This window comes from Mirounga leonina, unplaced genomic scaffold, assembly GCF_011800145.1.
Source record: "Mirounga leonina isolate KUSES-001 unplaced genomic scaffold, KU_Mleo_1.0 Mir_171, whole genome shotgun sequence".
In the NCBI taxonomy this organism is placed as follows: Eukaryota; Metazoa; Chordata; class Mammalia; order Carnivora; family Phocidae; genus Mirounga; species Mirounga leonina.
Genome location: NW_023270436.1, coordinates 16436917 through 16463982, shown reverse-complemented (window position 1 = coordinate 16463982; position 27066 = coordinate 16436917). Strand labels below are relative to the sequence as shown.

The window sequence follows — 27066 nt, the reverse complement described above, 5'->3', positions numbered from 1 at the left end:
TTGTTGCATTTCTAAGGCCTTGTATATAAGTCATTTTACATATCATATTTAAAGCCAAAAATCTTGCATAGCAAAAAAATTGTTCACTACTTCAACAAGTTTTGTGATTTTAGAATTGCATATGAGAAAATGCTAGCTGTTTGTATAGCCAGGGCTTGTGGATAAATGTATAAGGCAGCAATTCTCAAAGTGTGGTCCTTGAATCCCTCAGGGTTCCTCAGACCCTTTCAGGGGGGCTATAGGGTCAAACTTCATAATGCCATTAAAGTTATTTGTCTTTTTCATTTTGAGTTTTTCTTTTTTTTCTTATGGTGAAAAGTGGTGATGGTTAAAACCACTGCTGGGCTATAACAGGAATCAAGGTAGTGTCATCAAACTATACTAGGAATCACTATATTCTTCACCACCATGCACACACTGTTAAAAAAAGAAAAAAAGGCAGTTTCACTTAGGGTGAAGCAGTGAAAATTACTTTAATGAAATCTCAGCCCTTGAGAACACATTTTTTAATAATGAAATGGAAAGTTCTCATTAAGCACTTCTGCTGTTACTAAAGTACCATTGGTTTTCTTGAAAAAACACTTGTACAGTCAGTCATGTCAGATGCTCGCTGAACTGGCTGCGTTTTTCTTGGAACACTGTTTTTACTTAAAGAATGACTAGTGGACAAACTAGAGTTACTACCGTTTGATGTTTGACAGTTAGTTTCTCCAAAATGAATAAAGTGAGCCTGTCACTTAACACACACACACACAGTACTTTCGCCAGTGATGAAATTTGAACTTTTTAGTGAAAATTAGAATTTTGGAAAATTTGTATCTGTTATCATTAGCCTCAGGAATGATATTAACAAATGTGGTTTGTCAGATATTGTATAACGAAATGTGACAACATGTGGAAAAGCTACATTACTCAATGAATCAGTGTTTTCCAGATGACCAATATGTGATGTTATAAAAATCATCCATGGGTAGAAGATCCATTCACAGTACGGCATAATCCATTGGATTTTAACATAATAACAAAAATTCACTGATAACAGTTTCAGATTTCACTTTGAAACTAACCTTTAAGAAATTACCACTTGCTGGGGCACCTGGGTGGCTCAGATGGTTAAGCGTCTGCCTTCGGCTCAGGTCATGATCCCAGGGTCCTGGGATCGAGTCCCACATCAGGCTCCCTGCTCCTTGGGAGCCTGCTTCTCCCTCTGCCTCTCTCTCTCTGTCTCTCATGAATAAATAAATAAAATCTTAAAAAAAAAAATTACCACTTGCTGAAGTTCAGTGTAGTATCAAAGAAGAGTATCCTCATTTATCTAAAAATGTTATTACAATACCTCTCCCTTTTCCAACTACCCATCTGTGTAAGGCCAGATTTCCTTCTCTGTAGCATTCAACTAAAGCAGTGTATGGCAACAGACTGAATGCAGAAGCAGGTATGAAGAGTCTGGCTGTCTTCCTTTTAAGCCAGACATTAAAGAGGTATGAGGAAATGTAAGAGAATGCCCCTTGTCTCACTAAATTCTTTTTTGTTTTAAAAAATAGTTCTTTTTCTTTTAAAAAATTTATGCTCAGGGTATTTGGGTGGTGTAGTTGGTTAAGCATCTAAGTCTTGGTTTTGGCTCAGGTCATGATCTCTGTGTCGTGAGATAAAGCCCCGTGTTGGGTTCTGAGCTCAACGCCAGCCCAAGGCAGAGTCTGCTTGAGACTCTCTCCCCCTCTGCCCCTCCCCCTTGCTCTCTCTTTCTCTCTCTCTAAAGTAAATAAATCTTTTAAAAAAATTATGCTCATATGTAATGGTTGTGTTATATTTAAATGAGTTAGTAAATGTTTTTAATTTTTCTCAGTTTTAATTTCTAATTGTTATTACCCACAGGAACAAAAACGCTAAGGGATCTTCGTTTCAAGAGTGTAAATAGTTACAAGATGAAAAAGTTTGCAAAGTGCTAGTTTAGGGCACTGTCTGTGCTGGGTTGGAATATTAGTTGCTTGGTTTGTTGGATGGATAAGAATGCTTTCATTGTATAGCTGGAAGGCTGACACATAGAACACATTATAGAACAGTACTCTCTGTGTCTCAGTTTGGCATGATTTTTTAGCAGGATATGTGTTATAAGCACTTGCTGGTAAAGCAGCTAGAAATAGATGTTTGACTGTAGAGTAATTACTAAATAAAATCCAGCATGGTTCTAAAAATCTTAGGGTGTAGAATATAATCTTACTGTATATGAGAGAACTTTCTAGTAGCTTTTTGTCTTTTTCTATTAAGGCTTGGGGTAATGTAGTGAAAGAAATAGGGGTTTTCATAGTGACCATATAAAATACCTCAATAGCTAACCTGTACTAATACATCAGTTGGCAAAGTCTCCCACCTCTGTCTTAAGTACATTTGGCTAACCTGATTTTGGCATGTCTAAAATACATGTATTTAGTTTCTTTTTAAATTTCAGTAGGAATTCCTTTGTTTCAGGGTGTAGAGTGTATTCCTGTCTTTAATGTGCATCAAGTCTCTGGAAAAAATACCTCCCTAGGAGGTCTTGAGAGATGAAACATTTCTGCTGATGGCTTTGGGAGTTTGAAGTAGGGGATGGGAGGAGGTTGTGAAATAAAGAAGATTGCAGGGCTTTGATTTCCTAGAATTGGCAGACTACCTCCCCTTTTTCCTTGGAATACCTTTCCCTTCCTGCCTCCCCTACTCTGGTTGTACCTCCAAAGCCCAGACCCCAATTCTGTAGTAAAGTTCTAGGATCTCTGCATACTTCGGAAGTGCTGATGATTCTTCCCTCACTTTTTGTGGACCAAGAGAAGAGGAGAGAGTGGTATGGATGAGGCCCTCTTCTCCCATCGTTATCAGCAGTGAGGAACAAAAGAGCTGTGGGTTAGACCCTAGGGCTGGCCAATTTTTTAAAAAAGTGACTCAAGAGAAGGATTTTCCCTGGGTTGATTAAACCAACCAATTATGGAATTAATAAGGCACAGGAATAAAAGGCACAGCATAAGGAATATAAGCAATGATATTATAATAGTTGTATGTAACAGTTGTATGGTAGCTCGTGGTGAACATAGCATAATGTGTAAACTTGGCGAATCACTATGTTGTACACCTGAAACTAATGCAACATTGGGTGTCAACTCTACTCAGAAAAAAAAAGTAAATCAGTTTTCAGTGGTCTGAAAATAGTGCTAATTTACCTATAACATGCCAGTGATCAGCCAACGTAGAAATATTTTTGGTAATACTTAAAATTTTGGAGGAAAAAAATATAAAAACCTAGAATCTTGAAAATAAAAATTAGCTGGGCCTTCAAGTTTATCTAGGCCAAAAGAGAATTTTATAATAGAGACCAGAAAGATGTAAAGCCTTGCCCAGGGAAGATCACATGGCTAGTTATGGTATAATTAAAGATAGAAAGAAACTGGAGCTTCCTGACTCCCAGGTTTGTCATCAGATGATCGAGTCAATTTGGGGGGCTCTGGAGTAAGGCTGCCTATGTTCAGAACTGCACCTGGCTCCTCACCTCAAAATGGTGGTAATCACACAGGTCCACAGTTCCCAAACCCCAAATTCTGAAAACCCAGAGTTTTTTTGTAATTCTTTTGGAAGCAAAACCTGACCTAAGCTGATATGAAGCGGTTTCTAATCTTTATCTTATTTAGTGTGGTTATTCATGTTTCACTACAGAAACATTAATATTTGATTATGGGGCACTGCACTAGACCCCAGTGAGGGTGTTTTCTGTGTAAGATCCCCAAAATCTGGAATTCTGCAACACATCTGTTCACAAGGTATTGTTTTGGCTCAGGGGTTGTGGACATGTAGGACCTAACCTCACAGAATGGTTGTGAGAATTAAGCACTCAGTAAAATGTCGGATGTTACTCTTACCACCGAGAAAACCCCAGAAGCCCAGTTTTTAAATAAAATATGGGCATCTTGTATACAAGTATATGTCCGTGCAGTCATGAGAACTTTCTGCTTTGAGGAAATATTCTTTATCTGGCCATTCAATACAGTAGCCACCAGCTGTTGGACACTTGAAATTCAACTAGTATAACCAGTGAACCAAATTTTTAATTAAATTTAAACCACATGTGGCTAGTGACTAATGGCCGTTTTAGTGCTAGTGGCTGCTATATATATATTGGACAGTGCAGTTCGATATTTGAGTGTATGTTCCATTCGATCTTTACTTTTGCTATTTTTGTAATTATCTATTTGTATTGATTAAGATACAACATGACCCAGCAGACTGTTGGCTAAGACAGCTGGTGTGAGGGGGAGAACTTGTGTTTTTAACTACATCCTAGGCTTATCATCAGCTAAATAGTTCCTTCTGTCCTCAGGGATTTTTGAAGACTTAATAGTAAAGTGTACATATTGCTACTTAAACTTGATACAGGCAACTTCTAGTGAAGTAAACATAAGTGATTCATAAAACATAATGCATCTATGCGACTAAGTCCCTAAACTTAGAGAGAATGTAAGTGGCAGAAGGTTTTCTGGTAAATGTGAAAAAAGAAAAACTTCGTCAAGTTGTTTAGGATAGCAGAATGTTCTAACACGTTCAGTGTCTGTGACAAAATGTGCTAGCATGTTTACATTTTGTAAGCATATGTTATTTTCCAAAAATGATTTCTATACACATTTGAAATGTAATATTACGTATAATATCAATGTTTTTGATAGCCTCTAGGCCTGACAGGAGTTGTTAGAGCGCATCTGCCAGAGCACAAGATGCAGTGCTTCCTCATGTTTCTCACAGGAGATTTGACTGTTCAGTGTCAGGATATGGATGTTATCTTTACCTGTGGGATTCCATAGTTTGCCTTTGAAAAAAGGGCAATAGAAGTGTTCCTGTCTTCACTAAATCTTAAATTGACGAAAAAGAGCAACACAGACACAGGCATCCATTTGTTTCTGTTGAGGTTAGAAACAACAGTCTACCCTCCTAATTTTAGAAAGTAAAGTGAGATGAAAAAGTGTGAAGCATTGGGAGATCCTGCCGTTGTTAATACCTCAGAAATAAGAATTTTTAGATAGTGTGTATGTGGTTAAAAGTTGTATTCTTTGAACCTAGAAGATTTCTCTCAAAGAAAAGAAAAAGAAGAATGCTTTCTATATTGTCAGGTTTTCTATGTCTTAATTTTATACCCAAAGGCCAATAAGGTAAGGCAATAGAAAAGAATAGCTCCTGGTATGTAGTTGAGTTTTCAAAAAGAGTAAGTTATAGAATATGTGTGTGTCTGTTTTTATGGCTGTGTATACTATACATTCTGCAATTTATATAGAAGGATGCACAAACCAAATTGTAAACAGTGTCTACTCCTAGGGAATGGGAGTGCAGAGAAGGGGGAGGGAGGAGGCAGTTGTACTTTTGCTTCTTAACCTGTTATTTGGATTGTTACAATAAACATGAATTACTTTTGTAATTTTTAAAAAATATTTTTATTTGAGAGAAAGAGTGCACACGTGAGCAGGGGGGTGGAGCAGAGGGAGAGGGACAAGCAGACTCGAGTTCAGCACGGAGCCCAGTGTGGGGCTCAATCTCACAACCCTGAGATCATGACTGAGCTGAAATCAAGAGTCGCACGCTCAACTGACTGAGCCACCCAGGCGCCCCATTTTTGTAATTTTTTAAAAGAAAATCAGTACTGTTTTTAAAAAGCAAATTGGCTAAAATTAATTTTAAACCATATTCTGTATAATAAATTCTTTGTGTTAAAAAGCTTTTTGTAAAACTTCAGTAATGGTAGTTTGAGTTGAAAATATATGACATTTCAAAGAACCCATAACTTCTAATTATGTGATACTTGGTACATTTTGCAATGTAATAACTTTTTTAAATGTTATAAATTATAAAATACCATGGATATATCAGGAGTCAGCTTTCACCAAATTTTCTTGTATAGATTGGAAAAATAAAACTGTTTAAAAGAAACCATTTTCTGAAACTATGCATTTAGTTCTGCAGTGGGTAACATGTTTATTGGCTGGTAGCCCTGGTCAGCCTCTTTAGAAGGCATTTTGCACATGGTCAAACCCTTGCCTTGAAAAAGACTGAAGAAAGTCAGTGACTACAAGATGGGCAGCCACAGAGACAAGAGCACAGCCCAGAGGATCTGTGGAAGACAAAGAGCTGGTTTAGTAACAGTTCAGCCCCAGACATCTAGAAGTCTTAAGTGATGAGTCTCTGGAGAGTCTCCACTGATTTGAGAGATGCAGCAAAAAGAATAAACAATAGTATGAGATCTTAAGATACTGAGTTTGGGAAGTTTAGACTCTAATCTACCTTTTAGGTAATGACAGTAGGCTTCAGAATACAAAGGGTACAAAAAAGCCAAGGCATCCAATCCAAGTAAAACACCAGCAAAAGAAAAGATCCTTTAGAAAAAAAAAAAGGGGGGGGGGCACCTGGGTGGTTCCGTCATTAAGTGTCTGCCTTCCGCTCCGGTCATGATCTCAGGTGCTGGGATCGAGCCCCGCATCGGGCTCCCTGCTCGGTGGGAAGCCTGCTTCTCCCTCTCCCACTCCCCCCTGCTTGTGTTCCCTCTCTCGCTGTGTCTCTCTCTGTCAAATAAATAAGTAAAATCTTTAAAAAGAAAAAAGAAAAAAAAAGTCTGCCTTTGTTTTTTATAACCCTGGAATCTGGAAAAAAAATTTAAATTTTTTTAAAAAATGCCTACTAGCCTTTAATCATGTGAAAAGCTGCTTAAGCTCACTTTTAATCAATTTAAAATTTTTTAATTACATCAGAAAATTAATGCAAATGAAAGCCATATTGAGATACCAATTTTCATGTGTCAAATTGGTAAAAATTCCAAAATTAGATGACACTCACTGTTGGCAAGGCTTTGGAAAGAGGAACCCTAATAGTTGCTGGTGAGAATGCAAAATGATACAATCTCTCTGGAGGGGGGTTTGGCAATATCTATCAAATTGCATGTGCATTTCCTCTGTGATCCTGCAGTCTCACTTTTAAGACCTTTGTTCTACACAGACGTGTCATTTCATGTGTGCATTGCAGGTGTAATTTACACGGCTTTTTTTGTAGAAGTGCAGTTAAGAGAATTTTTGGGAACAACCACTGTGTCCATCTAAAAGGGATTTGTTTAAAAAAAAAAAAAAACAAACCACCCTGTGTTTTTCAGTGTATCCACACAATAGAATACTATACAGCTTAAAGAAAATAAAAAAGAAGAGAAAATCTGCACATATTGATTATATAGGAAGATCTCTAGGCTATATTGTAAAAGGAGGGTAGGGGGAGTACAGAGTCCTACCTTTTGTATAAGAAATGGTGAGAAATAATATGTGTATATTATATATTCTAAAAGGCTCTACAAGAAACTAATAAAAGTGGTTATCTAAAGAGGACTTCGGGAAACTAGATGGGAGTGAGACTTCCTGGTGTGCACCTTTTGATACACATAGTTTTGATTTTTGTACCATATGATTATATGATGTTTTCCAAAAAATTGTTTTTCATTTTAAGAAAATGTTCCTCCTAAACAGATGTCATTTGTTTTCAGAATTTTAAGAAGAGATATGTACAAAAGTGATTATGTTGAAGCAAGAAACATAATTTTAAAATAAAGAGAAATTGAATAAGTTTTCCTAATATACAAAATGTAGTCTTGTGGTGGGTAGGCCCTGTCTACGTCGTCTGGTTGTCTGTCTAGAAGAGGACACGTTGGCCCGCCACAGCTGCATTGCTGAACACAGGCTAGCAGAGAGGCTAGGGTGGCTGTCCTGTCTCCTGCATCTCCATTCCCTCTGCTGAGTGAAATTTTAGGAAGGGGTGGTTCAGTGGGATGCTGTGGTTCAGAACTCATGACCCAGAACAGACGTTCCTGTATTCATCTGCCTCTCACACTTTTAACTGTCTTACCAATTTTCACGTTAACTGTGAAAAAGGTTTTTTTTTTCTTTTTTAACTTTTTATTGTGGAAGTTTTCAAAATACACAAAAGTAGAAGAGTGTAACTGACTCTTGAATAATGGGTTTGAACTGCATAGGTCCACTTATACATGGATTCTTTTTTTTTTTTCCCGATAAATACACTACAGGGCTGTAAATGTACTTTCCTTATGATTTTCTTACCGTTTTCTTTTCTCTAGCTTTATTAAAAGAGTACAATATGTAATATCACATACAAAATTTATATTAGTCAACTGTTGATGTTATTGGTAAGGCTTTTGGTCAACAGTAGTTAATAGTTAAGTATCTGGGGAGTCAAAAGTTGTACATGGATTTTCGACTGTGAAGGTGGGTCAGCATCCCTGACCCCTGTGTTGTTCAAGGGTCAGCTTTATAATGAATTCCCATCTACCTATCATTCTAGCTTCAATAATTAAAAATAATTTTGCCTTTAAAAAAATCTATCCCCTGCCCTTTTTTTCCCCCCTGGGACATTTTAAAGCAAATCTTAAATCCTGTCGTTTCACCCAGAGTTACTTCAGTATGTGCGTCTAAAAACTGAAGATCAAAAAAATGACACTACAGATCACAGTATCTTACCATGAAATTTCACTGTGTGTCCCTATTTTTTAGAAAGATAAAGGAAACTTCTCCTCTGTATTCACTAGTCTTTCCCTCCTCACTGGGATAATTTCCACTCAGCATACACAAAAGGTTGAATATCTCCTGTCTTTTAAAAAAAAAAAAAAAAAAAATTCAGACCCAGGGAGCCTTCGTGGCTCAGTCGGTTAAGCCAAAACTCTTGGTTTTGCTCAGGTTGTGGTCTCAGTGTCGTGGGATCGAGCCCCAAATGGGGCTCCACGCTCAGCACAGAGTCTGCTTAAGACTCTCTTTCCCTCTGCCCCTCCCGCCCCCAGCACGTGCATGCAGTCTTTCTCTCTCTCTCAAGTAAGTAAATCTTTAAAACAAATTTTTTTCTTCTCCTTACATTCCCCTCCCACTGCTGTTCCCTTCCTCGTGCCTTTGAAGAAGATGTCAGTATCCATTTGCCTAATTCTGATTATCAGCCAGTTCCAACCTGACCCCCGTCACTACCACACCTTAAAGTGTTCTTGCTACGGTCACCAGTGACTTACATGGTAAATCAATCCAATGGACACCGGTTTTTATCTTACTTGCTATCTCTGCAGACTTCAGCACAGGTGACCTCTCCCTCCTAATACTAACAATGAATGATTATTAAGTGAGTACTTACTGTGTTCAGCTCATTATAGGAATTGTCTCATTTGATTTTTTAAAAAAGATTTTATTTATTTGACAGAGAGGGAGCACAAGCAGGGGGAGGGGCAGAGGGAGAAGGAGAAGCATGCTCCCCGTGGAGCAGGGAGCCTGATGTGAGGCTCGATCCCAGGACCCTGGGATCATGACCTGAGCCGAAGGTAGATGTTTAACCAACTGAGCCACCCAGTCACCCCTCATTTGATTGCTTAATATCTATTTAAGGTAGGTGCCATTATTCACATTTTATAGGTGAAGGAGCTGAACTTAGGTTGAGTAACTACTTGTAAGTGGTAGAGCAAGGGTTTAAATTCAGGCACCCATCTGATCCTGCTGCCTCTATGAAACACTCTCATCACACCCTGCTATCCTGGGTTTTCTGGGTTTTCTTCCTCTTTCTCTTTCATTTTGGGGGGTGTGTCTGTGTTTTGCAGCTTCTCCTTCTTCCTGGCCTTTATATTTTAGAAGTTTCTCAGGCTTTCCTCCCAGGTCCTCTTCTCATTACTCCTCGGCAGTCTCACGCACAGCTATGTTTTCAATTACCATGTTGAAGGTGATGAGCTCCCAATATATATCTTTGGCTTAGAGCTGCTTCTGGGCTCTAGACAAACATATCCACCTGTCTCCTCAACAGTCCAAAACCCAACATACAAGGAATCTGCTTCCATATGTTGCCTTTTTTGCTTAATGATACAGCATCCACCAGCTGCTCAGCAGAAAGCTGGGAATGCTTTCTTAGCTCCCGTAAACAATCAGCAAGTCCATTATTGTGTCTTGTATCTCACGCATTCATCTATTCCCCTAAGGAAAGCCCCCCATCTCTGCCCAGTTCTTCCATAGGATCCACCTATTATATATTCTCAGAGGACCTTGTACTTGTCTCTCTCCCCTTTACAACATTTTCCATGATTATATTCACTTGCTTGTGTTAACTTTTTGTTTTCATTCCTTTGGAAAGAATGGAGTTTACTTTTTTTATTCCTTTAGAACATTCAGTGAGGGTCCAAGACAGTCTTGTTTGTTATTGTATCCCTAGTTGCTAGCAGAGTGCCTGGCACAGAGGCATCATTAAATATTTGCTGAATGAAAAAACGAAGTTTGTTTTAGGAAAATCCCTAACAAGAATGATTAGTATGAAGGGTTAACTCCTGGAGACAGACTTACAAGATTTCTGTTGGTCAAGCTATAGAAGGGAGCTAAAGAATTGCCAGTAGGATTCAGAGAAGTGGGGTAGTTGGGGATGTGGCAGTTGCAGGACTTGCTGACTGTTGTTACATGTGTGAAGTAAGAGAAGGGGGGGTGTCAAGGATACAGCCGACTTCTAGCTTTGAACTGAGGGAATCGTGATTCCATTCCTTGAGAGGATCAGATATGAAGGGAAGAATACTGACTTTAATTTTGGACCTTGTTGTCTTGGAAAAACTCCTGTAGGACACCCAGATGGTGAGAACCAGTGGGCAATTATAAAAATGGAAATGGAATTCAGGAGAGAGATACAGGTTTCATCTCATCACTGAGGAAAAGCAGTAAAATACTATTGACAGTTCAAATGTAAACTGATAACAGTTTAATCACTGAGACTTTTTATCTTTGGCACAGTGATGGTAGATATTTTGGTACTTCTTAAATTGGGAGTGGATGTTGTAGGCATATGTGGTATAGAGAGGTGGGATTTTTACATTGATATCATTTAACATCCTGAGTGTGTTAACTAATAATAGCTGTGAACCTACACATGTATTCTTTATATTAAACAAGCAGATCTCATTTTAATTATGCTGTTTTGTTCGTGCTAATTTACACTTTTTTTTTTTTAACTTAAAAACAATAATGAAACTCCACCAGACTGTAAACTCCATGAGGACTTGTGGCATGTGATCTAATTTTTTTCCCCTCTTATTTCTCTAGGGCCTATTCCCTGGTGGATTCCAGTCAAGTGTCTACATTTCTGATTTCCATTCTACTTATAGTCTATGGTAGTTTCAGGTGAGTTTCTCTCAATATGTATGGATTTCAGTTGGAGGTGGAAGAAGCATTGCTCTGAAAGTGTGAAAACTTACTGCTCTGTGAAGAGAAACATGACTAACAAGAATTGAGTTAGAGTGGAATAATTCTGATACTTATTTGGTTGGCTGCTGTTAAAATACTTCATTTTAATGCAAATGTGTAAAAAATGCTTAAAAATTAAAATTTAAAATTGCTTTAATTGTGGTTCTGGAAATAATGACTCACATAAGTGTATTCATTGAAAAGATCAAGGAGAGAATCCTTGACAGTGATTCTACAGAGTTTGAAAGGGGACAGAAAGTTTTCCTTAATATAGAGGCATTGACATTAGTTGAGCCATATGCAGTTACTGATGGTCTACTCTTTTGACCTACAGAAATGATTTCATACAGTTCAACCTACTATTACTAGGATTGTGCCCAAGATCATTCACCAAGTATTCTCTCTACTGAACTTGGCAATGCTGAGACTGGATCCCCTTGAAATCCCTGTCCTACCAGGCAGCCATAGGAATGGAATACAAAGGAAAATCCAGAAGCTAGGTGCTTGCTTCTTCTTTTCCCTCCTTATTTGAGAGAGAGGAACTTTAGTGGTTGTATAACTCAGATGTTTTGTGGATTATATATTTACAAATGAAGGCTGCCTGAGAAATTTTAAATAGAGAACTTGAAAGGGGTTGGCAGTGATAAATGAAGTAATCAGGTGTAAGGATTTTGAACTGCCCAGTTTTATAGCTGTACTTGAATGAGTATTTGATAAAATCAGACCTCTAGGCTTTATCTCATCGCTGGGTAGAACAGGTAAAATACTACTGATAATTCTGGTATCAGCTGATGAAAGTTTTAATCATTGAGATTTCTACTGAGAGCCCTAGGTTCATAACCACTCTTAGGAAGCATTAATCAAACCAGAGCAATTTAGAACCTTATCAACATAATCTTGATATTTTATATCTATACTTTGGACAAGTTTTTGATTTTTTTCTCTTTGAATATATAGTGTATCAACATTTCAAAAACTACTTTGTAATTAAAAACAATCTTTTAGGGCACCTGAGTTGGCTCAGTTGGCTAAGCGACTGCCTTCGGCTCAGGTCATGATCCTGGAGTCCCTGGATCGAGTCCCGCATCGGGCTCCCTGCTCGGCAGGGAGTCTGCTTCTCCCTCTGACCCTCCCGACCCTCCCCCCTCTCATGCTCTGTCTCTGTCTCTCTCTCTCAAATAAATAAATAAAATCTTAAAAAAAAAAAAATTGGTTAAAAACAATCTTTTAGACTCAAAATTCTGATACTACTTTCATTAGTAGAAATGACTTTTTGTTTGGTGTATAATTTATATACCGTGTACATTTTCATATGTAAATCATTTATATTCTGATTATTCTTACCTAACAAAAAATGTTTTCCATAATCTTCATACTAATTTTTAGTAATTTGATATTTCTTTGTGTTACTGTCTTACTCCACTATTATTGGACATGTGGATTGTTAAAGTGACCATCTTTTTTTTTTTTTTTAAAGAATTTATTTATTTATTTATTTGACAGAGAGAGAGACACAGTGAGAGAAGGAACACAAGCAGGGGGAGTGGGAGAGGGAGAAGCAGGCTTCCCGCTGAGCAGGGAGCCTGATGCGGGGCTCGATCCCAGGACCCTGGGATCATGACCGGAGCCGAAGGCAGATGCTTAACGACTGAGCCACCCAGGCGCCCCTGAAGTGACCACCTTTTTATGTGTTCTTTGGCTGGTTAAATTATTTCCTTAAGACAAGTATCTAGAAGTTGAAAAACTTTGTCAGAGAGTGTGAATTGGCTCTTACTACATACATATGGCCATATTGTTTTCCAGAAAGGTTATATCAATTATATGGCTGGGCAAATTTTAAACAAAATTTTATGTAATAAATGTAGAATTATACAGATGAAAAGGATTTCTCTAGTCAGCTCTCTTATATTACAAATGGAGGAACTGAAGCCCAAAAAGATGAAGTAACTTGACAAAGATTACACAACTGTTTGCTAACAAACTCTGGATTGGAACCCAGTTCTTAATACTTCTGGTCCAGTACATTATGTCTTTTATACTTTAAGGCATTTAAATTGACCTCACTGAATAAGTCTGGAAGTGTTTTCTTCTGTTTCCTGGAAAAGATTATTCAAAATTGTGTTATTTCTTCTTTATGTATATGATAGAACTCACCAGTGATACCATCTAAAGCTGGGCTTTTCTTTGTGGGAAGATCATTTTTGTTTTTTCCTACTTTGTTCACTACTATCTTTTTTTAAGTATTAGGACTGTAAAAAAATTTTTTATTGTGATAAAATATAAAATTTGCTATTTTTAACCGTTTTTAATTATACAGTTCAAGCCATAGCAGGTTGGAGCTTTTTTTAAGCGCACGTTATTGTTCTTTTATTACAGCCATTTTAGTACTAGGATGTGAAATGATACCTCACTTTGGCTTTGATTGCATTTCCCTAATAACGCAGATTAGAATGTTGAAAAGATGTTGAGCCATCTTTTCATGTGCTTATTGGCCATATGTTTTTCTTCTTTGGTGAAATGTCTATCAGATCTTTGGCCATTTATAAATTGGGTTGCTTTTGTTATACTGAGTTGTAACATTTCTTTAAATATTCTAGATACAAGTTCTCTCCTAGTCATAGGATTTACAAATGTCTTCTCCCAGTCTCTGCCTTTATATCTTCTTAATACTGTCTTTCATAGTGTAAGCATCTTAAATTTTGATAAAGTCCACCTTACCAACTTTTATGTCATGTTTTTGGTGAAAAATTGTTTCCTAATTCATGGGCACAAAGAGTTTCTCATGTTTTCTTTAAAAATTTTTCTAGTTTTATTGCTTTCATTTAAGTCCATAATTCATTGTGAGTTAGTTTTTCTATGTGGCATGAAGTAAAATGTAAATTCATCTTATGAACATGGCTGTCCAGTTGTCCCCACACCATTTATTGAAAAATCTATCTGTTACCCCATTGAATTGCCTCGGCACCACTGTGAAAACACAGTTGACCATAAATGTAAGGGTTTATCACTGGATGCTGATTTCTGTTCTTTGGTCTATATGTCTCTCCTAGGACAGTACCACAGTGTCTTGATTGCCGTAGCTTTTATAATAACTGTTGAAATCCAGTTGTGCAAGTCTTAAAACTTAGTACTTTTTCAGAATTTTAGCTACTCTGGATCTTTTGCATTTCCACATAAATTTAGATTTAGCTGGTCATTTTCTACAAAAAAAAAAAAATTCTGCTGGAATTTTGTAGGTATTGTTGATCTACAGATCATTTGGGGAAGAATGGCTCTCCTAATATTCTTGTTCAGGGACCTGGAATGTTTCTCCATTTACTTAGATCTTTACTTTTTCTTAGTAATTCTTTGTAATTTTCAGTGTATAAGGCTTGCACTTCTTTTGTTAAGTACGTCATTCTTTTTGATATTCCTAAGTATTTTGTTCTTTTTGGATGTAATTTTTGATGGAATTTTTTTCTTGGTTTCATTTTGGATTTTTCGTTGCTGAGTATGTAGAACTTGCCATTGATTTTTGTACATTGATCTGGTATCCTGTGGCTTTGATGAACTCATTTATTGTGCTAATCGTTTTTTTTATACAGACTCCATAGGTTTTTCTACACACAGGATAATGTCTGCAAATAAAGGCAGTTTTGTTTCTTCTTTACAAATCTGAATGCCTTTAATTTTTCCTCCTCCTTCTTCCCCCTCCCCTTTATTGTATAGGATAGAACCTCCAGTACAGTGTTGAATAGAAAGTGAAAAGAGCACACATCCTTCTTTGCTTTGTTCCTAATCTTAAGGGGAAAACATTTAATTGTTTACCATTAAGTACAGTGTTAGCTGTAGGTTTTTCATAAATGCCCTTTATCAGTGAGGAAACTTCCTCCTGTTTCTAGTTTGTGGAGAGTTTTTATCATGAATGGGTTTTGTCATATATTTTCATGCATTTAGTGAGCTAGTCATGTGGCTTTTATCCATTGTTCTATTAATATGGTATATTATTTTTTTTTTTTTTAAAGATTTTATTTATTTTTGAGAGAGAGAGAGAGAGAGCACAAGCAAAGGGAGGGGCAGAAGGAGAAGCAGACTCCTCACTGAGCAGAGAGCTCGATGTGGGACTCGATCCCAGGACTGTGGGATCATGACCTGAGCCAAAGGCAGACGCTTAACTGACTGAACCACCCAGGCGCCCCTAGGTATATTAATTTTTTAATGTTGAACCAACTTCGTATTCCTGGGGTAAATCTCACCTCATGATATATAACTCTTCTAAATGTTGCTCATATTTTGTTAAAGATTTTTGTGTCTGTATTCGTGAGGGATATTGGTCTGTACTTTTCTTGTTACCAGTCGTCTTATGACTTTGGTACCTGGATAATATTGGGCCTCATTGAATGAGTTGGGAAGTGTTTCCTCCTCTTTCATTTTCCTGAAAAGACTGTGTTAGAATTGTATTATTTCTTCTTTAAATATTTGTTAGAGTTTATCTGTCTAAAGCCAGGCTTTCCATTGTGGGAGGCTTTTTTTGGTTTTGTTTTTTTCCTACTTGGTTCAATACTTTATTCCTTCTTCTTTCTTTCTTTTTTTTTTTTTTTTTTATTAGTAGGGGTTTTTTTTAAACAGCTTTGTTGAGATATACATAGATAAAATTCTATGTAAAGTGCACAATTCAGTGGTTTTAGTATATTTACAAAATTGTGCAACTATCACCAATTTTAGAACAGTTTTATCATCCCAAAGGAAACCTTGTATGCATTGGCAGTCATTCCCCCTTTGCCTTCTCCCTTGCTCTAGGCAACCACTAATCTATTTGCTGTCTCTATATAGATCTGCCTATTCTGGAAATTTCCATTTAAGTAGAATCATCCAATACATGGCCTTTTGTGACAGTCTTCTTTCACTTAGCATAATGTTCTTAAAGTTTATTCATGTTATAGCATGTGTTGGTACTTCATTCCTTTTTATTGCCCAATATATTGTTTATCCATGCATCAGTTGATAGACAGGTTTGTTTCCACATTTGGGCTGCTGTGAACATTCATGTACAAGTTTGTGTTGGGACATAAGTTTTCATTTCTCTTGAGTAGATACCAGGACTGGAATTGCTGGGATCTATTTTGCAACTCTATTTTTAACATTTTGAGAAACTGCCACTGTTTTTCAAAGCAGCTGCATCATTTTACATTCCTACTGGCAATGTATGAGGGTTCCAATTTCTGTTATTATCTTTTGATTATAGATACTGTGTTCTGTTTTGGTGGATACGAAATGGTATCTCACTGTGGTTTTGATTTGCATTTCCTTAGTGACTAATGAGGTATTGAGTATCTTTTCATGTGCTTTTTTACCATATGTGTGTCTTCTTTAGTGAAGAGTGTCTATTCATATCTTTTGCCCATTTTAAAATTATATCACCTTCTTATTGTTGTTTGAGAATTCTTTATATATTATGGGTACAAGTCCTTTATCAGATAAATGCTTGCAAAGAGTTTCTCTTAGCCCGTGGGTTTGTCTTTTCACTTCTGTTTACAATTTTTTTATTTTCCTAATAGATCGAGATAAAATGTCACCCTTTAGCAACAATTTTTGTCATGAAACTCTTACATTGTCTGATGTTAGTATAACCATTCCAACTCTCTTACAGTTGCACGTGGGAAGATTTTTAATTACCAATTTTATCTCTTCTTCTAAGTCTACTTGGATTTTCTATTTCTTCTTGAGTCAGTTTTGGTAATTTGTGTCTTTCTAGGATTTGTGTATCTTTTCTAAATGATCTCATTTGTTGGCATCAGTTTGTTCATATTGTTCATATATAATTCATTTAATTTTTATTGATCGGTAGTGAGTGATGTTCCTTCTTCAGTTTTTTCTTGTAGTCATTTGTATCTTTGGTCTTTTTTTTTTCCCCCCTTGGTCAGTCTAGCTAAAGGCTTTTCGATTTTGTTGATCTTTTCAAAGAAACAACTTTTGGTTTCATTAATTTTTCTTTATTTTTTTTTTCTATTTTCTGATTTCATTGATCTCCACTCTAATTTTTATTATTCCTTCCATCTGCTTGCTTTGGGTTTAGTTTGTGCTTCTTTTCATAGTTCCTTAAGGTGGAAGCTGAAGTTATTGATCTGAAACCTTTCTTCTTTTTTAACATAGGCAATTCAGGCTGCAAATTTCTCTCTAAGCATTGCTTTAACTTCATCCCATAAATTTTGTTATGTTGTATTTCATTTCATTCAATTCAAGATATTTTCTAACTTCCTTGGTGATTTTTCTTTGACTCATGGATTCTTTATAAGTGTGTTGCTTACTTTCCTACTATTTGGGGATATTTCAAAATTCTCTCTGTTGAAAGGAATTTTAAGAGCCTAATTCAATTCCGTTGTCGTCAGAGACATACTTTTTATTATTTCAATCCTTTTAAATTTGAGACTTGTTTTATGGCCTAACATATGATCTGTCCTGAAGAATGTTCCATGTGCAGTTGGAAAAATCAACCTACAACAGAAGGTTGAGAGCAGGAAGTGACATAATCTGGTTTGTGTTTTAGAAATATTGTTCTGGGTTCTGTATGAGAAATAGCTTGTTGGGTAAGAGGGAAAAGTGAAATAAGGGAAACTAGGAGACTGTTGGCCTAGTACAGGCAAGAAATGATGATGGCCTTACCTTGGCTAATAGTGGTGGAGTGAAATGTCAGTGGATTTAGGACAAGATTGCTGATAGAATGGATAGTATGTGTGAGAGAGAGGAGTCAAGGAAGACTCCAAGGTTTATGGTCTAAACAACTGGATCCAGTAATGATGCCATTTCTGAGATGGAAAGCTCAATAAAAGAAGCAGACTTTTCATGGAAACATGATATTACAAAGCTTAGTCAAGAGACTGATGTTGATTCTGTTTCTCTTCCCACTGTTTAATTTGGGGCAAGAAACTTAACCTCTGTAGACCCCTGTCTGGAAAATTGTTATTTCATTAATTATGAGTATTACTGTGATTTATAATGATAGTAGTGTCATTTATTCTGACTTGTAATGCTGTCTCTCTTTAAGCTTTCCAGAGGGAATTGTAAGTATATTTTAGTAGTAGAAACAAAGTTTCACATCTTTTTCTTTTTGAGTATTTAGTGAACAAGCAATACTGCAGTTACTGCTTTGGTAGGTCAAAACTTGTCAAATATTGGCAGTTTTATGTAGTTCAACCTGACAGATTCTTTTTAGCACTTAGGATCATGTAGGGGCTTTATGTATGCCTCTTCTCAAAAATATGTCTTTGTGATAACAGAAGTGAAATTTGAAGTAGTCAGTGAGGTAAAACTAGTAGCAAAGTAATTTCCTTAATTCTTGCTTTCAAATAAACGTGAGATAGCTGGATGAAGAACTGGCCTGTGACTTATTTGGACATAGATTCCTTGATGAAAATATTTACAGAGAGTTCTTCATTGAGACCCTGTGGGTTCTGAATGATACTTCCCAGTCTATATGCTGTCTGACTCCTACCATTTGGGTTTTCTACAGTTGAGATGCTTTTTAATTGTTGTGAGTTGACTTCTGTTACTTACTGTGACGGGTTGGGTGGAGATGTGTGATTTTTGTTGGTTATTGTAATCTTTTTACTGTGACATTGACGGAATTAAGAAATGTGATGAAGATGAAGAAAACAGCTAATATTTTACTGAGCATTTATGTGACGGTGCTAAGTGGCTTTACATAAAGTCAAATCATTTCATCCTTATATTAATTCAACAAGATAGATACCGTTACTCCCATTTTACAAATGAGGAAACTGGGCCCAAAAATGTTAAGTAGGCAAGTGTAATAAGTGATGGAGCTGGGATTTAAGTATTTTATTACTGCTGGCTACTGAGAACAGTAACAAAATCTCAAATCTGAACCAAATAAATTGATCTGGTAGTAAAGTCAGAAGGAATGAGAAGCTTTCTTATAAACCTCTTTTTGGGGTTGCCTGGGTGGCTCAGTTGGTAAAGTGACTGCCTTCGGCTCAGGTCATGATCCCAGGGCCCTGGGATCGAGTTCCGCATCAGTCTTTCTGCTCAGTGGAGAGCCTGCTTCTCCCTCTCCCTCTGCCTCTCTCTCCTGCTTGTGCTCTCCTGCTCTGTCAAATAAATAAATAAAATCTTAAAAAATAATAATAAATAAACCTCTTTTTGGTGAATTTTTTTTTCTTCAGCAGTGGTCTTTAGGCCTTACTGTGCATGAAAATCACCTGGGAAAGATTGCTTCACTAGGCTTAGGATGGGGGCCCAACGCCCGAGCCTGTTCAGGTGGCGTGCATGACAGACTTTGTGCAGATTCTTTCCTGACTTTCTAAGTCGTTCTTAATTGCTGGTAGCATTTTCAGGGCCCATTCATTGATAGGTTGTTTACCCTTTACAAATCTATTTGAAACTCTCCTGAAGTTCTCAAGAGTTTTTCCCTTTTGCTAAAAAGAAAAAAAATTCCCCTCCAGTCTTATTCTTTTTTTTTTTTTTTAAGATTTTATTTGAGAGCATGCTAGAGAGAGAGAGTGCACAAGCATGAGCAGTGGGGAGGGGCAGAGAAGAAGCAGACTCCCGCAAAGCAGGGAGCCCAGTGTGAGACCCAAGGCAGACAATTAACCAACCGAGCCACCCAGGCACCGCTCCAGTCTTTATTCTTGAGCTGTCCTTGATGGTTTACCACCACCTACTACTGAAATTTTCTCCATTAGCTTCCATGATACACTTTTCATGCTACCCTCCATATAGGACATGCACAAAAAATGTTCCTGAATTTGAATAGAACTGTTGCTATTTTTCCCCCTCTACCACCACCCAACCATATATGTTCATATTCCTCTGAGACCATAAGAATATATTATTTACTCATTTAAATTATCACATTTTATTCAAAGCTGTGAAGACATGGGGGAATATCATAAAATACAGGATAAAAGATTTTTTAATTGTACGGGTTATTTCTCACTAGGCTTTCACTTTTTTAAGTACAGAAGGAAAAACTATACTGTGTAAAACTAGATTCTAAAAGCCAAAGCAAATCCTCAGTTTAGGAACCCTTATGTTTGCCATCCCTTGGCTGAGCTTTGCTAGATTTCCTATATTACTTAAACTGACACCTGTCTCTCCTCAGTCTTTCCAGTTGCTCAGAAAAAAATAGCATAATTACTCATTTAATCATTATGTCCCCGAAAAGTTTGACAAACTATAGAAAAGCATTAACAGTGAGTGAGACAGAGAGAGAACAAACTTCTAACCACAGCTCTTTATACTTGAGTTCTGTCCTGCCAGGAATCACAGACCAAAAAATAACAGGTTTGAATAGATCTAAAAGAAAATCAAAAGGAGATATACTTTATATCCTATCTCTCTAAATAGATAATTATTTAATATATATTTATCTATAATCCCTATATAAAGTTGCTATATGAAGGAAGAACGGAACTTCTGTAACTGGAGGGTAACTACTACCTTTTTTAAGACAAGCACTTACCTATGCTTTATTTAATGGCAAACTCAATTTATTTGCTTATACCCAAACCTACTCTAGGAAGACAATGTCATCAAGTTAATGAGACTGCAGAGAATATAAGAAATGCACTTTCTATGATTGTGTTGCCTTTCACACTAAATGTGTATCGTTGTAAAGTCAGACCAGGTTAATAGAAACAAATTCCATCATGGTCCACGGTGTCATGACGTGTGTTGATCACACAGTGGTGCGGCATGTGACATGTTATCTTTTGAACTGCTCTTGTAGCCACCTCTTAACCTGTCCTACCTTCAGAAAACATTATATACAGAAATCTGAATTTATTAGGGAATGGTTATGGACATTGTAATGTATGTGGACAAGTTCCTTGATATATTTAACAATTCCATCAACTCTTTTTAAAATGTTCCATTTATAAAAAAAAACACACTGAATTTTCTAGGAACACACATTTAGCTTAAATCCAATTCAACCATGTAGTGTTTACCTTGACCAAGTGAATTCCCCCTTCATTGCACCTGCTTCTAATATTAGAATGATCAGAAAACATGGTATTCTTAAAATATTAAGATAAAAAATTCCAATTTGCCTTTCTTCTCCAGTACTCAGTGTCCTCCGTTATCAGAATCCAAATGAATGAACAAGTATAACTCAGTAAATATGTTCTCAGCTCCATTTTGCTTCCTGCAGTTGTTTATTTTTGCTCTGCCCTGTTCAAAAGGATTTCAGACCATTTGCTAGGGTTTGCCAACTTGTGATGAGATAAGGTAAATCAAAATGGGGCCAAAGAAAAGAAGAAGTATGGGTAGAGACAGCCAAAAATAATTCTAAAAATGCAAACCATATTGGCCAATACCTTTATTACTACTGGTGGTCCACAAATAGCATAGTAAGCTTTCTAGCAGCCAACTTTCAGAAGAAAAAAGAGAACCTTTTTAGTGCCCTTGAATAAAAAGAACCTAGTTGTTAAGGTGAATTACAACTGTTGTTGGTCTTAAGATCAGACAGACCTTTATCCTGAAGATCCTCAGAAAGAGGTTACAACTTTGAGTTTCATAGCGTTTCATAATCATTCAAATGTTTGTTGAATGATTACAGTACCCTTCAAAATCAGCAATTGAAGGTCATTTCATGAAAATACATTTCAGCAAAAGTAATTTTGCCAAAATTAGAGGCACATAGCCAGCAGCAGAAAGTTGTCCAGATTGCTAGCTTACTCTGGTCTAACATTATATTTTAGACTATCTGGAGAAATGAATGGTTTGTTCGTTCTTCAAGTGATTATTTCTGAATATTGATCTCTTGATAAATGTTGGCAGCAGTCCAGACATGTACTCTGTTGCCAGCTGAATACAGACCTCTTTGTCTTAACAGTGCTCAGAGCACATTTGTATTTTCATCAGAACTAAGGAACCTAAAAAGGCCTATGATAAGCCTGTATTTCCCCTTGTTCTGGGCAAGCAGTGGAAATTCCCACAGCCCTAGGACTTTCTTCAGAAAATCCTTTATAATCCAGTCCAGTACATAAAGACATGAGTAGTTGATTTCCTAAAGTTCTGTTCCTTGCAGCTGAATTAGTTTTAGTTTGAAAAGATTTAGAGCAAATACAACCAGATTTCCACCTCAGCCAAAATAAAATCTTATTGAAGCACTCCGAGAACATTAAAACACTTCCTCATGTAGTTAGTGTCTGTGATATATTACTTGTGAAATGTACATCAAAGTGACCCCAAAAAGGCACACTTAGGATTTTCACTTATTCACTAATTTAAATTTGAAGAACATTGATCAGTTGTTCTTTCTGGCACTAATTAGCTGGCAGGCTCAGTTGTCAGTTGAACCCTTCCCAGTTCAAAATAAAACCATATCATCTGTTTATAAAAGGTTGCTTGTCTTAATATTTCTCTGTAATAAGGCAGGATATATGCAGTTCATCCAAAAATGATATCAGGTCAAGTTAACTCAAGGAGAAATACTGTGTAGGTTTTTTGTTTTGTTTTGTTTTTTTAATGAGGAAAAAGTAGTATGTATTGATGTAAAAACACATCCTTGGAATACTAGCCAATGAAAAATTAATTTGTGAAATAATAGTATATTAATCCTCATTTTTTAAAAAAGGCAGTTGTACACCAAATGCATAGATCTCTGGAGATAGGGATTTGGGGAGTCTGTTATTTTGTACCTTTTTCTACTGTTTGAGTTTTTTAGTAATCATTATATTTTTTCAAAAAAAAAAATAGAAGTTCGTTTGTTTTGGAAGGGTTGATACTATAGTCAGGGCAGGGCATATAGTGAGAACCTTCGTTTCTTTACCGTGTAGGGATAATAATAGAGCATCTTCATATTAGTTTGCTACAACTGCCATAACAGAGTAACACAGACTAGCTAACTTTAAAAACATGTATTTCAGGAGGCCAGAAGTCCAAGATCAAGGTGTCAGCCAGAGTTGGTTTCATTCTGAAACAGCTTATACGATCTGAAGAGAAACCAGAGTATAGGTTGCTGTCTTTACATGTAGATGGTGCCCTTCACGTGGTCTTCTCTCACATGTATGCATGTGCCTGGGGTGACTGTCTCTCTCTGTCCTAATCTCTTCCTCTTATAAAGATATCAGTCAAATTGGATTAGGGTCCACCCTTCCCACCCCCATTTTAATTTAATTACCTCTTTAAATGCTCTTTCTCCAAATACAGTCAACATTACTAATTATAGTTATTCTGTGAAACAAAAGAAATCTTTCCTGTAAAGCAGCTAGCATAATGCCTGACAGGAAAAGCCCAATAAAGGTTAACTATTATCATTATTTTAACCCTTAGGAAGTTTTCAGTTGCTTAGTCAGAAGACCATCTCTTTTACTCGGATTCTTAGTAGTAGATTCTTCATGTAGGTTCTTTGCTAGCATCAATAATTAGAAATTTGTATGCCTCCTATAGCTTGACCCATAACTATTTTCTCTTCAGTCATAGGTGATGAGAAGGCAACTAAAAAGAGCAAGTAATATGCTGCAATTTAGATGGCTCTTTCTACGATGGTAGGTGGTTGTGATGAAATAGCCACAGCTCAGGTCTTTCTGTGAGTGTTTAAACAAGATTTCAGTAACTCAGACTTGCTGTTAAGCAATACAATTTGGCTGGATTCTAGTGATAACACTATGATGAATTAATGTGTGTTATTGTATAGTAATAACAATGAGATTGTGATGGGATGGGGAGGTGGGGAGTTAAAGATAGTCTTTTATGAAGATGGAATAAGCTCTTCTAGGTCCAGCCAAGCAATTTCATATCTCTAGAGTTAATAAAGATTACCAAGTAAGGCGGGATAAAGGCCCATAATTCTGCTCAGGAGGCAGCAAAGACTATTTAAACAGCTTAAGTTGGCTGTCACTTGTGCAGTATGGGTAACTGTTACTGGACCCCTGTCACAGTGGCCTGGAATCTGCTAAACCTAGGTTGTCCATTGATCTTGTTTTGTAAAGCTACAATACATAAATTTCCTGTTTGAGCCAATATGTGGGGCCCCACAACCTCTTTTAACCAGATTTCTGTTTTGTGGAGTAGTGACCCATGGTCTGATGATCAGGCAGTGCTTGATTTTAGCTAAGCTTATTTGTGGCAATAAGAAATTCAGAGTAAGCTTCAAATCATATAACATGCTTGCTTACCCCCACCCCCACCTTGGTACCTCATTAGCTTATCTAAAGATTTCCTGTCCCTGCAACAGTTTTATCAAACTAGGTTCTAAGAAAACGTTACAGCTAAAACTGGTTTTAAGTTAATCACAATCTACTGGTATTTGAAAAGAAGGGAAATCCTTCCTTGCCTTAAAAAAGCCAGAATATTCTTAAATAGTCCTTAGTTAATAACAAATTGAACTGTAGTTAGGTATCACCCCTAAGCCTATCCGACAGTACTCTCAGCAACCAGTCTCATTTACCCAATGTTAGGACAAAGGCTCTGTAACAGCTGTGCCTAGGGTCAAACCAGAGATGACTGGAACTTTCCAGTCCAGACATCATTATAATGGCCAGCAGAAAGCATAGGAAAAGCTAAGAATGTGTAATAGCCAGCCCCAGTGGTTGAGATGTGGGTTAACAATTTCTGTAAATGTACCACGCTGTCTCCAAGATTCTGAGAAGCAGAGTAGGCATAAGAAATGTTGTGTTGTTGTTGTTGTTGTTGTTGTTGTTGTTCCATTCATAAGTGAACTTGAAAAACGTGATTTAAATTAATACAGGTCTTCTCCAAAGCATGCCCACAGGGAAGATGGTCTTCATATTCCCATGGCTCCAGATAGGTCCTCATGAATTACATCACCAGTTTTAGAGTTTAACTCTCCACAGATGATTAGCTCTTCCACGAGAAACATGAATTAAAGTTTAAAAACCATAGAAATGAAACCATGTGCTGAAAACTAGGACAGGTATCTTAGCAGGAGAAATATTTGCAAAACATTGTATCTAGTTTGTTGTGGAACTAATCAAAGTTGACAGGGTAGAGTTTGTCCCAGGAGCCAGTCACTATAGCAATGACTAGGGCTAACTGAGGTGAGAACAGCTAGTATACTTTCTAATCTCTGTTAAAGTGTCTTCTTCTGATTGCTGGAGAAATAGAAGTCCCCAATATTAGATATAAGATGAATGTTCTAAAATACAGGGCTTTTTTTTTTTTTTTTTAATTATAAACTCCCAGGAAGGCCAACACATCAGGGCCCTGATCATACTCAGAAGAGTAGTGTTATCCATGTTTTAAAGGGTGTCTACCACATCTGTATAAATATCCATCCTTTGGTCTTATTGGAAAATCTGTGAACTGTTAGGGCTGCCCTTCCAGTGCAACAGTTTGTTAAACAGCTAATTAGCCAAGTTTATAGGGGATCAGTCAGTTAATATTCCACGGGCTTTTCTGGGCAGGTCGCCAATTCTAACCGAAGACATAACCAGTTGCAGGCTTCTCCAGCACCAGTAACAGGTAAGGGAGTTTTAGACAGAACCTGGTTGATAGAACGTGAAGCCAAATGGCAGAGTCAAGCTATTATAGTAGAGGGTCAAATTTCTTGCATCTAGCAGATTTGGAGTCCTAAGGGTAGGAAGCTATGAAGTGAAGAGCATTATCAGTAGGACCTGAGCCTCATAGTTTGGTTAAGATTCCCTTCCAGGGAGAATTCTGACCTTTCCTGAAGAGAGGGATAAAACTCAACAATGTTCCAGTACCCCCAAGGACTTATAAACAGTATGAATAAGAAATGAAAGGAGACCTCTCCTTCACTTCAAAATCTGCTCAGTTTGGGACCTGAATATTTAAAAGAACTACCTAGAAGCACTTCTACTTCCAGCCAAGATGAAGTAACAGGAACTGGATTTACCATCCCGCCTGAAATAATGATTGTCAGGAATACTGTTCATCAGACAACAGAGGACAGTAATCCTGAGAGATGGTAAACTATTTTTCTAGCTTTCTTAAGATAGTGCTCTCTGTCCCCATGCCCCCAAAAAAGTTGAATTGATAGCAATAGAGAGTAGAATAATAGTACCAGATACTGGAGGATTAGGAGAAAGAGGAGAGATTGATCAAAGAGTACAAACTTTCAGGTATAAGATGAAATAAGTTCTGGCAACCTAATGTACATTGTGGTGACTATAGTTAATGTATTTCTATACTTAAAATTTGCTTAGAGAGTAGATCTCAGGTGTCTGACCATGAGAAAAAGAGGTAATTATGGGAGGCAGTGGATATGCTAATTAGTTTTATTGTGGTAATCATTTCACAGTGTATTCATATATCAAAACATGTTGTATACCATAAATGTGTACAATTTTTACTATTCAAAAACAAAATTAAGAAAAAGGGAAAACAGGGCACCTGGGTGGCTCAGTCGTTAAGCATCTGCCTTCAGCTCAGGTCATGATCCCAGGGTCCTGGGATCGAGCTCTGTATCAGACTCCCTGCTCAATGGGAAGCCTGCTTCTCCCTCTCCCACTCCCCCTGCTTGTGTTCCTGCTCTCTCTATCTCTCTCTGTCAAATAAATAAAATCTTTTAAAAAGAAAAAAGGGAAAACATTAAAGACAATTTCTAGGTCATGGTGCAGGGAGAAACATCCCCTGCCTCAAGGAGACAGAGCTGAGAGTCCAGAAAGCCTGAGGCAGCCAGAGGTAATAGGACAGAGTTTGAAAGACAGAAAACCCCAGAGATCTGCAGGTGCACCCCTTGAGCATTCATCAGAATATTGATCAGTGCATGCATATGAGGAAATTACCTAAAGCTAAGGAAAAAATAATGTGAAAGGATTAGAAGCAGAGTACGTACTCCCATCAGCCAGATTGGAAAACCTTACGATTCACGTGGCATTGGGTAGAGTACTCTCTA

The 27066-nt window shown here is 37.1% G+C and overlaps 1 protein-coding gene across 1 annotated transcript in view; it reads left to right on the top strand.

The window, feature by feature from the left end:
• Positions 1-27066, top strand: part of SPPL3 (signal peptide peptidase like 3) — a 134882-nt gene that overhangs the window by 78640 nt on the left and 29176 nt on the right. The window contains exon 2 of the mRNA XM_035017155.1: positions 11103-11180. Within this exon, the coding sequence (XP_034873046.1) occupies positions 11103-11180 (78 nt within the window). The remainder of the gene's footprint in view (positions 1-11102; positions 11181-27066) is intronic.